Here is a 16,983-nt window from a genome sequence, read left to right on the forward strand (position 1 = left end):
ATATCCCGCTCGCCGCTCTTGATGTGACGCAAATTCTGCTTCAGTCCGCTCGGCGGTGTTTTCCTTCCCCACGGAAGAAAAGACTTTGGAAGAAATGTATTCCACCATCTTGGAACAAGTTCAACTGTTGGCTCCATCTCTTGTTTTCCTGCACGCACATCTTCAAGTTCCATAGGTTTCTCCTGAGCTTCCCAGTACTCATCGTCCCCTGGACAATTGTGCTCTTTCGAGCCGGAGCGCTTGTTGAGCTCATCTTGATCCGACCCAGTTTTGTCTGACGCTGCACTCCTACTCCAGGAACGCAGCCATCCCCATGCTCTTCCGACCACAGCTGTCATGGTTGATCGAGGAACTTTTTGCAGCAAACGGACAAACTTCTCAGCTCCTTTTGACTCAAATGGTTTGTCCACTTGCTCAAACGGACAAGTTGGACAAAACAGTGCAGATGATGTACACCCTTAAGTGGCTCCAAAACCATGTAGGACTGCTCACGATCGATCGTGTTCATATGTTGGAAGCCCAATTGCTGTGCAGGTTGGTCAAATGCGGAAGTAAATAGAAGATGCGCTCATTTGGCGTCATGCAGCCAACGTTTTTGGACGGTGACGGCGGCGGCGGCAAGCTTGTCCAACTTGTCCAGAGTTTCGAGCCTTGCTTCACTCCGTGTATCTGGAAATGCAAAGGAGGAAATGCTCAGGCTCGAAATGTTCCTTCCTTCTTTCCTTCCTTCCACGTAGACGACACTCACTCGATCGAGTGTGGCTAATGCTGCACATACGTACATGCCTGGGCGGTAACGTTACATCATTTGATGAGACTAGATCTGACTACGATTATAAAACACCTCAAGTAAATATCAGCTACGAAAAGTGGCAACGCGTAAATATCCCCAATATTGAAGATCATAGAGAACTAAAAGATCACCTTCATCCACGTTCCTGCTATGCTCGTACAGTGGCACTTCGCTTGAATTGCCCAAATCTTGAGCCAGGCAAGTCACCAATTTGCTTGCAAAACTATCATTTGGAATCAAATCTCATTTGGTTTGGATACGGCCTATTGCAGGTGGACCATGATTTCCAGTCAAGAGAACGTTAATCATAAACGAGAACAAAAGAGGGCGGGCGGGGCCGGCGGGCGGAGTTCCGGTTCTCCTTCAAAATAAACTAGTCAACCCATCCGACTGCATACTTGAAATAGGTACACGTTTCATTCTAGAGTACTTTAAGTGGAACAAAAAAGTGCATTGGTTTACTTGCTATCACTTCTCAATTGCCAAAGAACCGTTCTGGCATTTATAAGCCTCAAAACTAGTCGATTTGACATTTGTGCCAATTTTGTGAGCATGGAGAGCCCTAATGATTCATCGATTATAAATCACTACTTTCCTCCTCTGGATTTCGAGCAATTCTGTGTTTGTGATATGAAAAATATTCAACTATATTTCATTACAAGTTTAAATCAGCACACGTCAGATTTATTCATTTTTATTGATTACAAAATGCATTCAACAGTAGACAAAATGGCCACTTCAACACCTCCGCTTCAGCACCTGCAAGAGAATATAAAATTTCAGCCAATGAACTCATAATAATGAACATCAAATTGACACCAACCTTTCCAAATCAACTGTAGTCCAAAGCAATCGTGTCGAGTGCCTCACAATCAGCTGGATATAAAACAATAAGTTTAGATCACCTTTGGTAAAAGTGGAGTTTCTGGGTTAAAGCAAAACTATTTTCAATGGTCCGAGTGTCTCAGTACGCTGCGGGTAAACTTCAGCTTTAAATCAGTAGAACCGAATGAACAGGAATCATCATTGACCAAACAGACCATGGAATACTTTTTGTCCATTAATACAGCATGTATGTATGTTTTCACACACTATGCAAGCACAAAAATTAACGACTGTACTTACAAGTCAAAGATGCGGTATCCTTCCGATATGTGTCGGGAGCTACAAGACAAAATGGCACCGGCACAACCATGTGACAAAATTCCATAGCAAATGTCAAGACACCATTTTGGAAATGAATAGCCCATGCATGAAGTGATTGATCCCTGTCCATCAGGATGATCAGAAACTAGCTTTATGAAGTCCACATTTAGAGTAGGAACATGATTTGGTTTCGACGTACCTTGGAGAGGAACCTGCCATTTGGAAGGCTGAAGAACAAAAGGAGAGTTCAAATACTTTGCACCTCAAAAATAGTCTCAAAGTAAAGCAGGCATGCTCAGAGCACTGTAAAAGAACTTCATTTGGAAAAATCAGAGACTCTAGTCTAATGAATCATCATTGCAGCACTTGGATCATTCGCAAGCACCGTTAAGCAATACTCACCATAAACGCGTCATACAGTGCATTCAATGTGGACGGACGGACGGACGTTGCCAATCTCTGCAATCGACACAGAGGAGTGTGTCAAGGTCGTTGCCCTGCTGTCACCCGGTGTATCCATAATGCTGACTTTGGATCACACAGTACTCAGCTGCAGGTCTGTGATACATGAAGAAAGAAAGAAAGACAGGAGAGTAGAAATCAGTTCCATCTAGGCATCGACACAAATTCTGCAGAGGAAACTACATGCATGGTCAGTGCACTGTGAAAGAGCATCATTGAAAAATCAGAGACTCTAGTCTAGTGAATCATCATTGCAGCACTAGAATGCATGAAACTCCGGGAATATCAACCAACACTTACCATTAACGTTACAGGCGTGCCAACATTTGAGTCGGGATTCCACCCAGCAGAGTAAGCCTGGAGGGGGTTGAGCAGGAAAAGCATTTGGGCATTGACATTTAGAAACAGAAAAGCAAGAAACAACCTTCCTACAAACTTCAAGGCCACACACACGCAGTAGGCAACATTTCACTCACTTTTGTCATCCATCTCCGATTTGGAATTCTACGACTTCAATAGACAAGATGAAAGTCATGAGGAAATCTTGATGAATCATTTCTGAAATGGAATAAATGGAAAAAAGAATGGATCAACGCAACACTTCCTTGGCTCCCCATGCCACGTGCTTCCCACAAGGACATTTCAGGGCAGCGGACTCGCACTTTGTCTAATGCATGATCAGCGATAATTACCGTTCATTGTTGCTCTTTCATTCATGCACTACATTCGTGGCAAAGGGTGAACTACTGGCACTACATTCGTGGCAAAGGGTGAACTACTGGCTCTGCGTATGCCACGTTCTGCCTACCACCACCAGGAAGAAAAGGGAGAAACGTCGGCTTTCGATGCTTTATAAAGCTGGGCCCTTCTCAGCTTGAGATAGGTGGCGACATCAGTGCCTGACAGAAACTCGCTTACCAAAAAACCACAGACAATGGAGGCACATTTATAGCGTGGAGAGGAGAAAATGTGCACTTATTTGACATGATTCCAGGTAAATTAGCTTTACTGAGTTCGTCAGTTCTTTTTTTTGTAACGAAAACGTAGAGGAGAGAAGAAATGTTCATTCTTAAAATCATTTTAGTGGTGATTTTATGTCAATGAAAAGATTGTAAAGCTACTCACAGCTACTAAAGTACAAATTCAAAATCAATGGAGCCGCATACAGGTCAGGCACATTTAATTGGCGCCTTTAGGGCGGGGTTATATGCTCATAGCCACGCCTTTCGTGGTTGCCAGATAACGTTGACAAACAGCAATCGAGGCACGAAGCTTTGTTCCGTGTTCAATATATTGGTGCTGGCAACACGAGCTCAGACGCTGCCTGGCTGGCTGTCACTTTTGGGGCGCTTGGTTAGGTCGACGGAGCGAAGATGGCGACCGCCTACGAGCGCTACAATTTGTAAGTACATTCATTGACACCGTTTTTTTTTTTTTAAAAGGCACTATCTCGATCAAACTGTAGCCAGTAAGCTAGCCACAAGACGAGAGTAGCTACAACCTGGGAGGAAATTAAGCTGTTGCTAACGAGGTGCCAGGACAGCTAAAGTTCACTGAGTACTCTTGTTGGACCCGGAAGTACTGAAGTTGAAACTCATTATCCATCATTAAAATAAATCAATTATCCGCGCCAAGGCAAAACCTCAAAGTGTTTTGTCTCTCTGTAGATACAACCATTTTCGTCGACTGAGGCAGTTTATATTCCGGTAGCTCGCAAATAAAATCGTTGCCAATGTTTATCCCAGAATTGACTTGATTGGACACTTATGGACTTGAAGAATATCTCGTGCCAGTGTGAGCGACATAGGAGGGAGGGACGGACAGACAGACAGACAGACAGACAGACAGACAGACAGACAGACAGACAGACAGACAGACAGACAGACAGACAGACAAAGAGACAGACAGACAGACAGACAAAGAGACAGACATACAGACAAACGTGTATTCCTGTATGCAATGCCAAACCTGCAACAGCCTTTCTTTCGTAACATTCCAGAAAAGCAATCTTGACCACTTGAAAATTCTGTTTGAAATTTTGCTATGTCATCACTCCATGATTTAGTTAAGACTAGTTGAAACGTAGTTCCAATGTATTCTTTGCTTAGAAACGAGCATTTGTCGAAACATATATTGAATGAAAAGACCAGAAGCAAGTCTACTGCTTTTTGAGCAAACTTTGGTGCGACCCAAGGAACATGCAGTTAGTGGAGTTTGGATTATGAAAGGGCAACAATAGGTTGTTTGTGCAGCTCTCTCACTTGAGCACTGTTTGGTCCCATGGCTTCAGTTCTATTTGACGCTGTGGCTAAACATCAGGTCACACAGGAATCTTCATCTGCTTCTGATCACTACTCAGTGCCTGTGAGATTTAATTCCGAGCGTCGGCATCCCCGCCGACCATATGATCATAAGCCATATAGGATAGGATGGAAGTTCCCATGGCTCTTTATTTGCATCATCGAGGCAGCAGCTGCCATCTACTGTGTCTTTGACGTACTATTGTAACCAGACAATCTCTCGTCAGACACACCACCCCAGAAAAGTTTTTCATTGAAGCCTGCGATGAAGGGGCTGATGCCGTCCTGACTATCGACAGGGTGTCAAACGAGATGACCCTTACAAGTAAGACCACCGACTCTTACAGACAATTGAGTGGCATATCGGTGCTATTCTGATGTTGTCTTGTTTAACGACTTCATGTTGACTTGACGGGTGACATTTATCCTTTTGGCACTTTGTCAAAACACTCATCTGTTTTGAATTGACAGGTAAAAAGGATATCCCTGCCTCAGCGGTGACCAGGCCAATTTGCGGCATCATGGGAACCATTCGCCTGGTTGCTGGTAGCTACTGTCTATCATGAAAGCATATGTCTTTGAGTGTATTGCAGATCTTGCACTGACTGACTGACTGTCTTTCGGTAGGGATGTACCTCATCGTCATCACTAGGAAGAGAAATGTGGGCAGCCTCATGGGTCATGCAGTGTGGAAAGCTGTGGATTTTGATATCATCTCTTACAAGAAGACAATTTTGCATCTGTCAGAGATCCAGGTATAAGAGAAGCGGGGAAAAAGTGCCGCTTGTAATTTGGAACGGTCCTAATCTTGGGCACTTTGCAAAACTAATCCTCAAAGGTCCTCATGGCCCTACAGCTACCGTGGAGAACATGTACTACTTCACTGGTTCTTTTATCTCAAACAAAGTATTTTAGGTTGCGTTACCTGTACTGCACGTCGTATATATTTGTGTTTTGGATCCTGGGAAATGTTGGCAGTTCACATCAGGTTTCACTGCCGTGCAAATTGGCTTGGCACTCTTATCCCATTATCCCAAGAGAGACACACAAAGCCCAAAACCTTAACACGCACGAGTTGTGTTGAAAATTGTAAACGCTGAGACCAAATGAAAATCTTTTCCCCCCAAATGTCTGAATAGAAAGTCTCTGCATGCTTCGGTCGAAATACACCAAGGACAACATTTTCCGTCCATTTATTATCTTCATCTTTTCCAATGGCTGCCAATTGAGTTCAACATTGGTGTGATCCACTTCAGCCTACCTCTGCTAAGGCTGTTGTTTTCCTGTCATTTTCCTAGTCTCAAGAGAACAAGACCTTCCTGGCCATGCTAAACAATGTGCTGACGACAGACGGTTTCTACTTTTGCACGGATTATGACCTGAGCCACACCCTTCAGCGGCTGGCCAATACCAGCCCCGACTTCCAGGAGATGAGCTTGCTTGAGAGGGTGAGTGAGTGAGTGAGCGAGCGAGCGAGTGAGTAAGTGAGGCAGCAGGCCGGCCAGTAGGCCGGCAGGCAGGTCAGCCAGTAGGCCGGCAGGCAGGTCAGCCAGTAGGCCGGCAGGCAGGTCAGCCAGTAGGCCGGCAGGCAGGTCAGCCAGCAGGCCAGCCAGCCAGCCAGCCAGCCAGCCAGCAGGCCGGCCAGCCAGCAATCCGCCTCCCATCTCCCTCCTGGCCACTCTAACCACATGCAAATGGGAAGAAGCCTTGTTAGTCCAATCTAACCTTCTCAATTGACGGCTCACAAACGAGAAGTGATAATGATATGTGTGCGTGTTTCAGGCAGATCAGAGGTTTGTGTGGAATGCAAATCTCCTTCGAGAGCTCGCGGCCGAGCCAGAGGTAACGTGACCAAAGGCCCTTTCACTTCCGGCCGGCTGTGTATTTTTCTAGTCCGGCCTAACTTGCCATCTACCTTCCCGTAGCTCCACCGGTTTGCGCTCCCTGTTCTACATGGCTGTATCCTTTTTTGTGCTCGTCGGAAACAAATTCAAACAGCTGCTGTCCAAGCAAATGAAGAGATTCTTATACTTGTCGCAGACTAGTTTCCTTGATCTATCTATTTGTCCAGTCATTGTCATGAAACCGTGTCGCATCAACGGGAAGATCTTTGAGTGGATCCTCATATCTCGCAGAAGCTGCTTCCGAGCTGGTGTCAGATACTATGTCAGAGGTAGGTAACAAAAGTCTGCAGCAACCGCCCGCGCATATTACTTTCATGACTCAGCCTTGCACAATGAGGCTCGTAGTCGAGCAATCGTTGAATTGGTTCCCGTAGGTGAGATTTTCTTTTCTAATCCATCGTTTGATTTTGGCGCAAGGAACGGACGGATCCAGGGAAATTTGTCCGACATCGTACAAACGACCGATTTTCTGCCCATTTCTTTGAATCGCTTCCAGTTGATTTGAGTTGAAATGTTTTTGACACAGCGTAGTAGAGAATATGCCAAGTCTGTGCTCTACTCCCCAGGCATTGATTCGGAGGGCCACGCTGCTAACTTTGTTGAAACGGAGCAGATGGTATTATACGAAGGAGCCAAAGCTTCCTTTGTGCAGGCAAGTGTGACGACAACTGCGACCGCCCGCCCGTCTGCAAGTGGTCAAATACTTTTTCCGTCCCATAGACGAGAGGCTCGATGCCTTTTTACTGGAGTCAGAGGCCCAACCTGAAATACAAGCCCAAACCCATTATCAGCAAAACCAGCAGTCACGTAAGGACAAGTCTTCAGTTGCTCTTTCAATGGCCCCAACTCCATAGTAAGCGCTTGAAAATGTCTTTCAGTTGGATGGTTTCCAGAGGCATTTTGACTCTCAGCTTCTAATCTATGGCAAACAAACACTTCTTAACCTGGTAAGTCTCCAATGAAATGGGGCCAAATCATTTGAGGCAGCTCTGCTCAGATGAGGTCTCATCATATGCGGTCTAGAATTGGAAAGCTTCCACAATACTATGTATCTCCATTTCCAAGTGCTCTTTTTATCTTGTTTTCCAGGTCAATCAGAAAGGCTCTGAAAAGCCACTTGAACAGGCATTTGCCAAGATGGTGGCTACTACCAACAATGGATTGCTGAAGTAAGTGGCGCTCGTTCCATTCCTTTCTATTACTTTTTCAAACCAATTGGAAAGGGTGCCTCGTACACGTGCTGTTTCTGTATTCTATTTTCTTTGCAATTAGTGTGCCATGAATGTTTTCCATCCTCAGTTACATCGCCTTTGACTTCCACAAAGAGTGTAGCCACATGAGATGGGATCGTCTCCAGATCTTGGTGGAAGCCGTGGCCGAAACGCAAGATGAATACAGGTGGTATTTCGCACGGCAGCCGAATGAAAGCCTTGAAGGTTCGAGCGCAAAGGCATTCCTTTGCGCAGTTACTTCATGGTGAACCCGGACGGAAAGCTACTAGCGCAGCAGAAAGGCGTCTTCCGCAGCAACTGTATGGACTGCTTGGACAGAACCAACGTCATCCAGAGCCTTTTGGCACGACGCTCCTTGCAGTCTCAGCTCCAGGTAAACGCTGAGACAAAAGGCCAATCAATACATGAGCTTTACCGTCCGTATGGGGTTGTCTCTCTTTAGAGAATGGGGGTTCTGAATGTCGGACAGCGTCTTGAAGAACAGGCTGACTTTGAGAGGATCTACAAAAATGGTAATGCGCTACTTGTATCTACCTTGTTAGCACGTGGCGTGGCGTGACGTGACGTGACGTGACGTGGCGTGACGTGACGTGGCGTGGCGTGACGTGGCGTGACGTGGCGTGGCGTGACGTGGCGTGACCTGACGTGAGCGTACTCTCTGTCTCTCTGTCTCGCTTACACAATGCCTGTGTGTGTGTGTGTGTGTGTGTGTGCTTTCTAATGGAATCAGCATGGGCTGACAATGCCAACGCATGTGCCGTACAGTACGCCGGAACCGGTGCATTAAAAACCGACTTCACAAGGTACAGTCCCATATCAAATGACTAACACGTGTTACTGACATTATTGTCGCAGCTTCTCCCTGCCAAAACTTTTTCTCCCTCTTTCCCGACTCAGGACAGGGAAAAGAACCCATTGGGGATTGTTGATGGATGGCTGGAACTCAATGATCCGCTATTACAAAAACAACTTCTCTGATGGCTTCCGACAAGTATGTTCCATCCACAGAAAGACTTGGTTGGTGTCGTTATGCCATTCAAGCAAAAAAAAGTGGACGAAAATACGTACCGTTTCTTTGCTTTGCTTTCAGGATTCAATTGACTTGTTCCTGGGCAATTTTGCCATTGATGAATCCGACGGCCCCGGTCCTCTCAGGGTGCAGAAAGACTGGAAGTTCCTCACCGTGAGTCCATGACTATTTTGTCACTTTGCAGCGTAAGCAAATGAACTTCAATGTCGCCCTCTGATCTTGTTTTACAGCTACCGATCGTCATGTTGGTGGCATTCTCAATGTGCATTGTATGCTTTCTCATGGCTGGTAAGTTCCATTTCACCTCTACTAATTTCAACTCACTCACTGCAGAACCCTTTGCCATGGGAGCTTCAAGTTTAGTTAAGAAACATGGGGCAATGCTATGAATAAATTAATAAGCATCATTTGAGCTAAAAGGCTTTTTTTTTTCCTTGGTATGATATTCCATTTAGCACTTAGTATTTATTACCTGACACACCCACCCTTGTGTCAGTTCGAGCTTGTTGCATTTCCTGTTTGACAGTGAGCAAACATGTTGGAATATAAAAAATACATTCCAGACACGTGAGTGTGTTTTCCTCCCAAAGTGTCTTTTCTCTTGAAAGAATCCACTTATTTCTAGTCAGTTGTTTAAATCAATAATATTTCGGGCTTTGTTTTCTTTCTTTCAGGTGACACATGGACAGAGACTTTTGCTTATGTGATGTTTTGGGGCGCTTGTAGCGCCATCACAGCCACCATCATCCTCTTTAATGGGCAAGACTTTGTGGATGCTCCTAAACTTGTTCACAAAGAGAAGATGGACTGAGCAAGTTGTGTGTGTGTATGTGTGTGTGTGTGCGCGCGCATATCGGGGTACGCAATCATCACTCTGAGGACCAGAGCAAGATGTATTGTCAACATTTATCTCTTCACATGCTATCTGATGTGTCCATATTTGAGGGGTGAACAATTGGAGTCTTTTCAAAGGCATTGATTATTGCGTTCTCAGCGGGGAGCTCGCAAATGATCACCAGACGTTTGCCTAAACCCGATGAACTAACTAACTCCTTGACGACAACGCAACGTTCGCTGCCTTCAAAAGCGCTCGCAATAGGGATAGGAGCTTAAGATGTTTCGTGGTGTGTTACACAGACAAATAAATCAGGATTAGGGTTCATCTGTTCCAAAAGGCATGTAGTCAAAAGGATTGGATCGTGATCAACAGCCTTTCCTCCTGGCAAAACACTTTGGGTTGTCCTGTCAACTTTCTACCATTCCTGTTGTTACCTGTATTCTTCAGTTGCCTTCTTTATTGTGTGTACGTCAGGATTCTTTAGTCTACATTGTCATCTTCTGTGTCCAATTTTGTGACGGAATAGGGAGCGAGCGAGCGAGCGAGCCTTACCGCAACTCGTGAAAAGCAACAATTGCCCCTCCAAGCTAAAAGAGCTTCATTGCGCAAATGACTACTTTTGTATGATTGAACTTCCTTAGAAATGTACTCACAATGGCTGCCAAGACCAATTGACATATACAATTAAGATAACTGGATAGTCACTCACAACTTGTATGTAATTGTTGCATTATTACATTAAATAGTATCAATATTCCTGAAGTTTTGAACAGTTTTTTCATGTATGCACATTTTTGTTGACTTGTACTGCTACATTTATCACGAAGCCATTCATCGTGATATGTAGTGTGGTATAAGGATATTGTGCAGTCATCTAAATATTGTCCTCAGTTATTAGTAGTTCTAACTCAAGAGAATTTCTTTTTTTTTTTTTTGCCCAAGGTAATTATTGTATGTTTGCACAGAAATGATCATGATTTGTAAACGACACATTGTCATGTTTGCAAGAAAGCTACTCAATTGCACACACAACTTCATGTTGCTTCAACTGACACATTTTGCATATTTGATGGATGACCTTGCAAGACTTTGGGTTTCTAATGTGTATTGTGTTGTCATTATGTTGACATAGTATATACTATATACACACGTATAGACATGATAATAAGTGATAAATAATATTTTCACACACTGTAGAGCATTAATATCATTTAGTAGTTGCTTCTGTTGTGATTTAACCTCTAGCTCATCTGTTCTAAATGATTTTTTGCAAATTTGTCAACAGTTACGCTTGTGATTTCAAAATGTCAACTTGGTTATTTGCGGGGATTTGATGGTGTCACAAATCTCACTATGTATTTACAGTACATTGTATTTTGGGTCCAGGTCGACCAATTTGTGATTTTCTCCTCAGCAGTCAACTCTATTTAAGCCTTCATCACTTTGTTTGAATACTGTATATTTGACAATAAACTACTGTGAACGAACATTGTCTTGTGTTTTGAAAGTCTACTTTTCGAAAGCGCTTTTCAAATGAACTCGAGTGAAGGAAGTCGTCACAGACTGCCAAATGCTTTTGTAGTTCTTGTACAGTAGGTGGCACTATGCAACCAAAGTGTGTTAGGCCAGATCAAAAGAAGAAGAAGGAGGAGTGGGCCGAGTCAGGCATTTCCGGCACGTTGACTGACGTCGTTCTCGTTCAGCGAGCGATGCTAGCACGTCTGCGCTAGCGCGCCGTCTCGTTAGCATGTGGGCGCCAATACGTTTATTTCGATCTTCCTTTGGCTTGTAGACTCCAGTTCCAAATCCTGCATTGTCGACCACACCATGAGTACATTATGGATGGGGAATGTAAGCTCATATCTTCTTTTTTTTTTTGGAAGTGTTAGAGGAGATATTGAAATGCAGCCAGATGGTCACGTTAGCTAAGCTCAACGCGGGCGCACCATGCTAGCAACAGCTAACTATGCGCCATTTAAACCATGCGTTTTGCCCACTTGACCCCTTTCCGTCGTCAATTCCTCAAGTATATACGATAGCGTTGTGAATTCTATGCACGTTTGTTTCAACTCTCACAATTTGCACTTTCCACGTGTTGTATTCACTTCATCGCCAACGTCAGCAGCTCGCACCAATACAGATGACTGACTATATATAGATGTGACCTGAGCATTGAATTGCTCGTTATCTGAATTTAGTTTCTATGCTGCTCTGTAGCTGGATGCTTATATGGACGAGAAGTTCATCACCAGAGCCTTTTCTACCATGGGTGAGCAGGCCGTCAGTGTTCGGATCATACGCAGCAAAGTTCCAGGGTGAGCGTCTAAGCTTCGTCTAGTTCTTGTTGTTCCTGGACCTGTGATTCTAATTTGCCCTTTGACAGTGCGCCACCATCCAGCAGTGCATTGGGTTATTGTTTTGTGGAAATGGCCGATGAGGCCACAGCTGAAAGGTGTCTTCGTAAAATAAACGGGAAATCTCTACCAGGAGCCAGTCCGGTATGAAGAATAGTTGGCGAGTTTGTCATTATTTCTGATCGGATAACACGTTGAACTTTTTTGTCCCGCAGCCTACAAGATTCAAGTTAAACCGAGCCACTTTTGGCAAACAAGAAACAGGGTGAGTCTAAATGAAGATTTGAAAGTGGCCTACCTACGATCCATGAGATGTATTTTGTTGTTGACGCATCATAATTGATCCCGTTTCATCTTTTGTAGTCAGATGTATTCTTTGTTTGTGGGAGATCTCACTCCGGAGGTCGACGATGGAATGTTGTACGAGTTCTTCTACAATCGATTCCCTTCCTGTCGGGGAGGAAAAGTGGTGCTGGACAGTATGGGAAACTCCAAGTAAGTCCAAAATGTCAAATGTAAGAGAAGAACAAAAAAAAAAAGAGAGATTGAGACGTTGCGTGTTTTGCTATAGGGGTTGCGGCTTTGTCCAGTTCCCAGACGAGCGCCTGCAGAAACGCGCGCTTGATGAGTGTCAAGGAGCTGTGGGATTGGGGGGTAAACCCCTGCGACTCAGCTTGGCAGCCAGCAAGTACGTTTGTTTCGGAATGCTTTTTGCATGGCGTTGTTATGGAACGCCAAAGTGATCTCCAACAACCGGACCGGACGGAGCAAATGGTCTTGTTTTTCGCCAATTGCTCAATCGTTCACGAACGATCTAATCTGCAGCATTATTTCAAGTCATTTGATTGGTTTTCCCAAATGGTTCAGTCACCACTCCACATTATTGGCAGGAATGTACCACATTTGAGTTGGTCTCCTTCTCGACATGACATTTGTCAACATGTACGGAAGTATTTCAGACCTGAATACCGACACATGTGGTTGTCTGTGCCTGCAGTTTAAGGAACAGACCGCTGCAGCCTGAGACCAAAGCATGGCCGACAGGCACCGGCTACACGCCGCCGTACGACCAGTACAGCCAGTACCAGCAGCAGGCCTATCCTAACTATTACTCCTCCTGGGGCTACGATCAGACGGCAGCAACGTACGGCTACACGTACCCGCAGTACGATTACTCGCAGTATGCCCAATCGCAGGTAAGCTCTCCTTGCCGTTTTTGGAATCCGACGTGCCTGTTTTGTAAATAGCAATTCTGACGTGTTTTTTTTTTCCTCTTTCCAGGAAATCGATCTTCAGGATGATGGACTTGAAGGTTTGTTCAGATCCATCACCAACTAATTACTGTCGTGGTGTGTTTCACTCAGAAAGTGTCTGTGTTGCAGATCCGTCAGCAGAGCTGGATGTGGTGGAAACAAACAAAAGGTTCTTCCAGAATAGCGAAGAACTGTATGATGCTCTAATTGACTGTCAGTGGAAATCAGCAGAGTTCTCGGCAGAACAGGACGAACTGATGTTAACCATACCGGACCCACTTTCCTAGTAAAACCGGATGCAGTCGCTTCATGAGAATTTATTTACAGACATCTGCTAGCTAGAGCATTGACAGTATGGACTTTATTTAGAAATCTCTAGGCATACTTGTTGTCAGTCAAGTGGGCGAAGCGGATCATTTTGTTAGGACAAAAATGCTTTTTCTTTCTTTCATATTCAAGTTGTGTCTAAGGTTTTTGCCAACAAATTTAAGCTTGATGTTAAAATACATCATTGAAAAATTGACTTCTGTTGCATGTGTTTTGTTTGATGTGTTTTTCATTCTTTTGTCTTCAATAAATTTCTAATTGAAATTGTTTCTCTTGTCTCATCCAATTATATCTGCGATATTTTTTTGGTTGAGTTTTTCCTTGCCCTTTTGGGAGCTTCAGATCAGGGGATGCTTTGAGAATAATTGTCCATTTTTGTCTATGTGAAGCCCTTTGAGACTGCTTGTGATTTAGGGCTATACAAATCAACTTGACTTGCGATCAAACGTCTTTAGGAATGCTCAATTCAGACGAGGGATCCATCCTCGTGCTTTGTTCAAGTCTGCAGTGCGAAACATGAACACTAGGGGTGTAACGATTCATCGATACACATCGATTAATCGATATAATGCTCTACGATTTATTGGCATCGATGCTAAACGTAAACATCGATTTATATCGCCGTGTTTGACCTCGGACATTAGACGCGACTTTATTTTGAAATCCAGTTCATTGTCGCTTGCTTCCTCTTTCCGGGAGCAGTACGCGGCGTGTTGTGTTGTGAGCAGAGCAGGCACGTGAAAGGGGAGCCGACAACTACGCGGCTCCTGGGCTGGTGCTATGGCTAGTGTCTGACCAAGAAGACGAGGAAATTCGCTCCCCTTTGGGCTTCAAGTCATTCGTTTGGAAGCACTTTGGATTCCAAAGAAAAGATGGCTCAACGGACAATTAAAATTATTGTAAATAAATAGTTCAGTAATGCACTTTAAAGTTAATGGTATTACAAAAAAAGAAAGAATATTCATTTTTCTTTACTTATATGAGAAAAAATATAGGAATTTGATAAAGTTCAGTGTTAAAATAAGCACTTTGTATACTACAATACTCTTGTAATTTCCTAAATAAAGAGTTTTCAGTACCTTGTTGATTTTGCGTATGAATTGTTATAAATCAGGATATTGTTCTACATTTAAAAAAATTAAAATATCGATCGTGCAGCACTATATCGTGATGTATCGTGAATGAATCACAGCAGGCTTTAAGATATCGGCAAATATCGTATCGAGATTCTTTGTATCGATATGATATAGTATCGTGACAAAACCCGCGATTTACACCCCTAATGAACACATCTCAATCTTGATTAGATGTTCTCTTTCACTATCGATTGTGGCATAGCGCAGCAACGTTACAGATGTGCAAGGATTTGTTAGTTTGATCGTTTGACACCATGAAGCGGGACACCGGAACAATCGGTTACCAGTTTTCCCAGTAGCAAAAATTGTGCTTCCGAAATCTCTTGATTTAGATTCCGCGGACAACTCCCATTTAAGGTCGCCGTCCGAAACACTGACGTTGTTGAAGCCCTTTTTAACAACTATCAGGTTGCAGTTCTTCTATGTTCAGTGGTAAAACGTTTCTCTGTCGCGGTGTCGCAGTCTTGGCAAAAGTTGGTAAATAATATTTAAAATTGTATAAAGGTGTTGGTAGTATTATTAATATTAAGGCGGAGATGACAAAGTTCACAGTGGTTGCGGTTGTGTTAATATGTGACTGTATTTGGAGGCTGGAAAAATGCTGCGTGTTGCATTGTGGGTAACCTGTTTCTTGGTTTTGATTGGTTACTTTTGCGACGCTGCTCCAAAAGGAGTCCGTTGATTGGTTAGTGATACATTGGCGAGTACGCCGACCAAAGAACCTGGAAAAGAGATGGATATCTTAAAGATTAAAGTCCCAATAATCGTCACACACACACACACCTGGGTGTGGTGAAATGTGTCCTCTGCATTGAACCCATCCCCGTGTGATTTTAATCCATCCCCTGGGGGAGAGAGAGGGGAGCAGTGAGCAGCAGCGGTGCCGCCGGGCTCGGGAATCAGTTGGTGATCTAACCCCCCAATTCCAACCCTTAATGCTGAGTGCCAAGCAGGGAGGCAATGGCTCCCATTTTTATAGTCTTTGGTATGACCCGGCCGGCCGGCCGGCCGGGGTTTCAACCCACAACCTTCCAGTCTCAGGGCGGACACTCTACCACTAGGTCACTGAGCTGGTCAAATGTATCTCCGGTGGGTCTCGCTTCAGCGACCTCGCCGACAAGTGCGCGATGCGCTTCTCTCCTTTGTGTTAATTAGCTGTCTTGACATTTGACAAGAAATTGGAAGAGGATAACAGGAGTTTAGCATAGCCACGCCCGTCTCTTGCGTAAGCAGACATATCATGGAAAGAAAATCCACTTTTCTAGCATTTAAATACTTTTTATTGTGCACTTGGAGTCTCGGTAGAAAAGTTGAATGTATCCCTCCCGAAGTTGTAGAGATGACGTTGTCATCTTCTGGGGTATACTTTTTACGCCGTTCAGTTTGATCCGTTTTCTAATAAGTATTTTCATCTGTTACCTGGTTTTATCTATGACGTCACGGTCATTGGGGCGGTGGCACTACAAAAGAAGATCATGGGTGCGGCCAAACGGTTTCGCAAATCCGCCATCTTTTTTTACTCGGAGAGAATTTTGTTGTCCAAACCACTCAAGGATGCAGAAGTGGAGAAATGTTCCGTTATTGGATGCAATTATGCACGCAACTCAGCATCAGATCCTCAAAGACGTGCCTGGTTGATTTAATTGTTCAGGTCCTGCTTGCCTGAAACGGCGGACACAGTAAAGCGGCCGGCCGGCCGGCGGTAAGCATACGAGCTTCATATTGTGTGTCAATGATGCCCTCGTTTTCATAGCATTAGCATGAGTCTTTCTGTTGATTTAAGTGCTGTGCGCTCCAGGTTTTCCCTTCTTGTGGATGTATTTGGAGTGGTTGTATCCGATGATGAATTGCATTGAAGGTGCTGTTTTATTCTTGGAGAAAACAATGTGTTAAATGCATTCGTTAGCTTATCGCTAACGTTAGCGTTAGCTTACTGCTTGACTTGACTGCTGTGCTTGGGTTCATTAACATTCGAGGGGATTTAGTTTTTGACGTGTTATGTATGGTTGGATGGACAAGTCTTCTGCTGTTGACATGTTTGAATGAATCCAAAAGTTGGTGGCGCAAGTAAACGCCTCCTGCACTAAAAAAAAACTACAAATATGTCCAACCGGCAAGGGAGACGGCGCACACCTTGCGGCCCGGAGGAAGCGGGCTGTCAAGTGTCTCATTTGCATTTAAACTGTGTTCGTCCCTGTTGGCCCTTAC

At 44.2% G+C, this 16,983-nt stretch overlaps 2 protein-coding genes, 1 long non-coding RNA gene and 2 other non-coding genes across 9 annotated transcripts; 2 read left to right on the top strand and 3 right to left on the bottom strand.

Moving 5' to 3' along the window:
- Positions 1 to 44: 44 nt before the first annotated feature.
- LOC119130535 lies at positions 45 to 3,164 on the bottom strand. 3 transcript variants are annotated; one of them, XR_005099460.1, is made up of 9 exons: positions 3,094 to 3,164; positions 2,878 to 2,959; positions 2,702 to 2,758; positions 2,342 to 2,497; positions 2,139 to 2,166; positions 1,919 to 1,957; positions 1,617 to 1,669; positions 925 to 1,552; positions 45 to 669 (listed from the first exon to the last, which is right to left on the bottom strand). It is a non-coding gene; the product is annotated as an uncharacterized LOC119130535 (long non-coding RNA). The 3 variants fall into 3 exon arrangements; XR_005099459.1 differs by having other exon boundaries at positions 2,135 to 2,166; XR_005099458.1 differs by having other exon boundaries at positions 1,919 to 2,166.
- Positions 2,232 to 2,301, bottom strand: LOC119130882. Its single transcript, XR_005099553.1, has one exon. It is a non-coding gene; the product is annotated as a small nucleolar RNA SNORD52 (small nucleolar RNA).
- Positions 3,165 to 3,649: 485 nt separating the features above from the next.
- sacm1la (SAC1 like phosphatidylinositide phosphatase a) lies at positions 3,650 to 11,194 on the top strand. The gene is made up of 20 exons (XM_037264353.1): positions 3,650 to 3,803; positions 4,929 to 5,026; positions 5,173 to 5,247; positions 5,329 to 5,456; positions 6,000 to 6,149; positions 6,484 to 6,543; positions 6,627 to 6,660; positions 6,773 to 6,874; positions 7,172 to 7,257; positions 7,326 to 7,412; positions 7,484 to 7,552; positions 7,695 to 7,774; positions 7,905 to 8,003; positions 8,072 to 8,210; positions 8,280 to 8,349; positions 8,568 to 8,640; positions 8,735 to 8,828; positions 8,928 to 9,020; positions 9,098 to 9,155; positions 9,542 to 11,194. The coding sequence occupies exons 1-20, from the start codon at positions 3,775 to 3,777 to the stop codon at positions 9,676 to 9,678; spliced, it is 1,761 nt and encodes a 586-aa protein (XP_037120248.1). The 5' UTR covers positions 3,650 to 3,774; the 3' UTR covers positions 9,679 to 11,194.
- A 153-nt stretch (positions 11,195 to 11,347) lies between these two features.
- On the top strand, positions 11,348 to 13,907 carry LOC119130531 (tRNA selenocysteine 1-associated protein 1-like). Of its 3 annotated transcripts, none has more exons than XM_037264355.1 (9): positions 11,348 to 11,556; positions 11,923 to 12,020; positions 12,089 to 12,203; positions 12,275 to 12,324; positions 12,423 to 12,554; positions 12,631 to 12,747; positions 13,057 to 13,255; positions 13,341 to 13,371; positions 13,442 to 13,907. In XM_037264355.1, exons 1-9 carry the CDS (start codon positions 11,533 to 11,535, stop codon positions 13,597 to 13,599), a joined length of 924 nt encoding a protein of 307 aa, XP_037120250.1. In that variant the 5' UTR covers positions 11,348 to 11,532; the 3' UTR covers positions 13,600 to 13,907. The 3 variants fall into 3 exon arrangements, with proteins under 3 accessions (XP_037120250.1, XP_037120252.1, XP_037120251.1); XM_037264356.1 differs by having other exon boundaries at positions 11,362 to 11,556; positions 11,904 to 12,020; XM_037264357.1 differs by lacking the exon at positions 12,631 to 12,747.
- A 1,128-nt stretch (positions 13,908 to 15,035) lies between these two features.
- On the bottom strand, positions 15,036 to 15,171 carry LOC119130889. The gene has a single exon (XR_005099558.1). It is a non-coding gene; the product is annotated as a U11 spliceosomal RNA (small nuclear RNA).
- Between the last annotated feature and the right edge of the window lie 1,812 nt (positions 15,172 to 16,983).

The sequence above is a fragment of the Syngnathus acus genome, chromosome 11 (assembly GCF_901709675.1).
Source record: "Syngnathus acus chromosome 11, fSynAcu1.2, whole genome shotgun sequence".
In the NCBI taxonomy this organism is placed as follows: domain Eukaryota; kingdom Metazoa; phylum Chordata; class Actinopteri; order Syngnathiformes; family Syngnathidae; genus Syngnathus; species Syngnathus acus.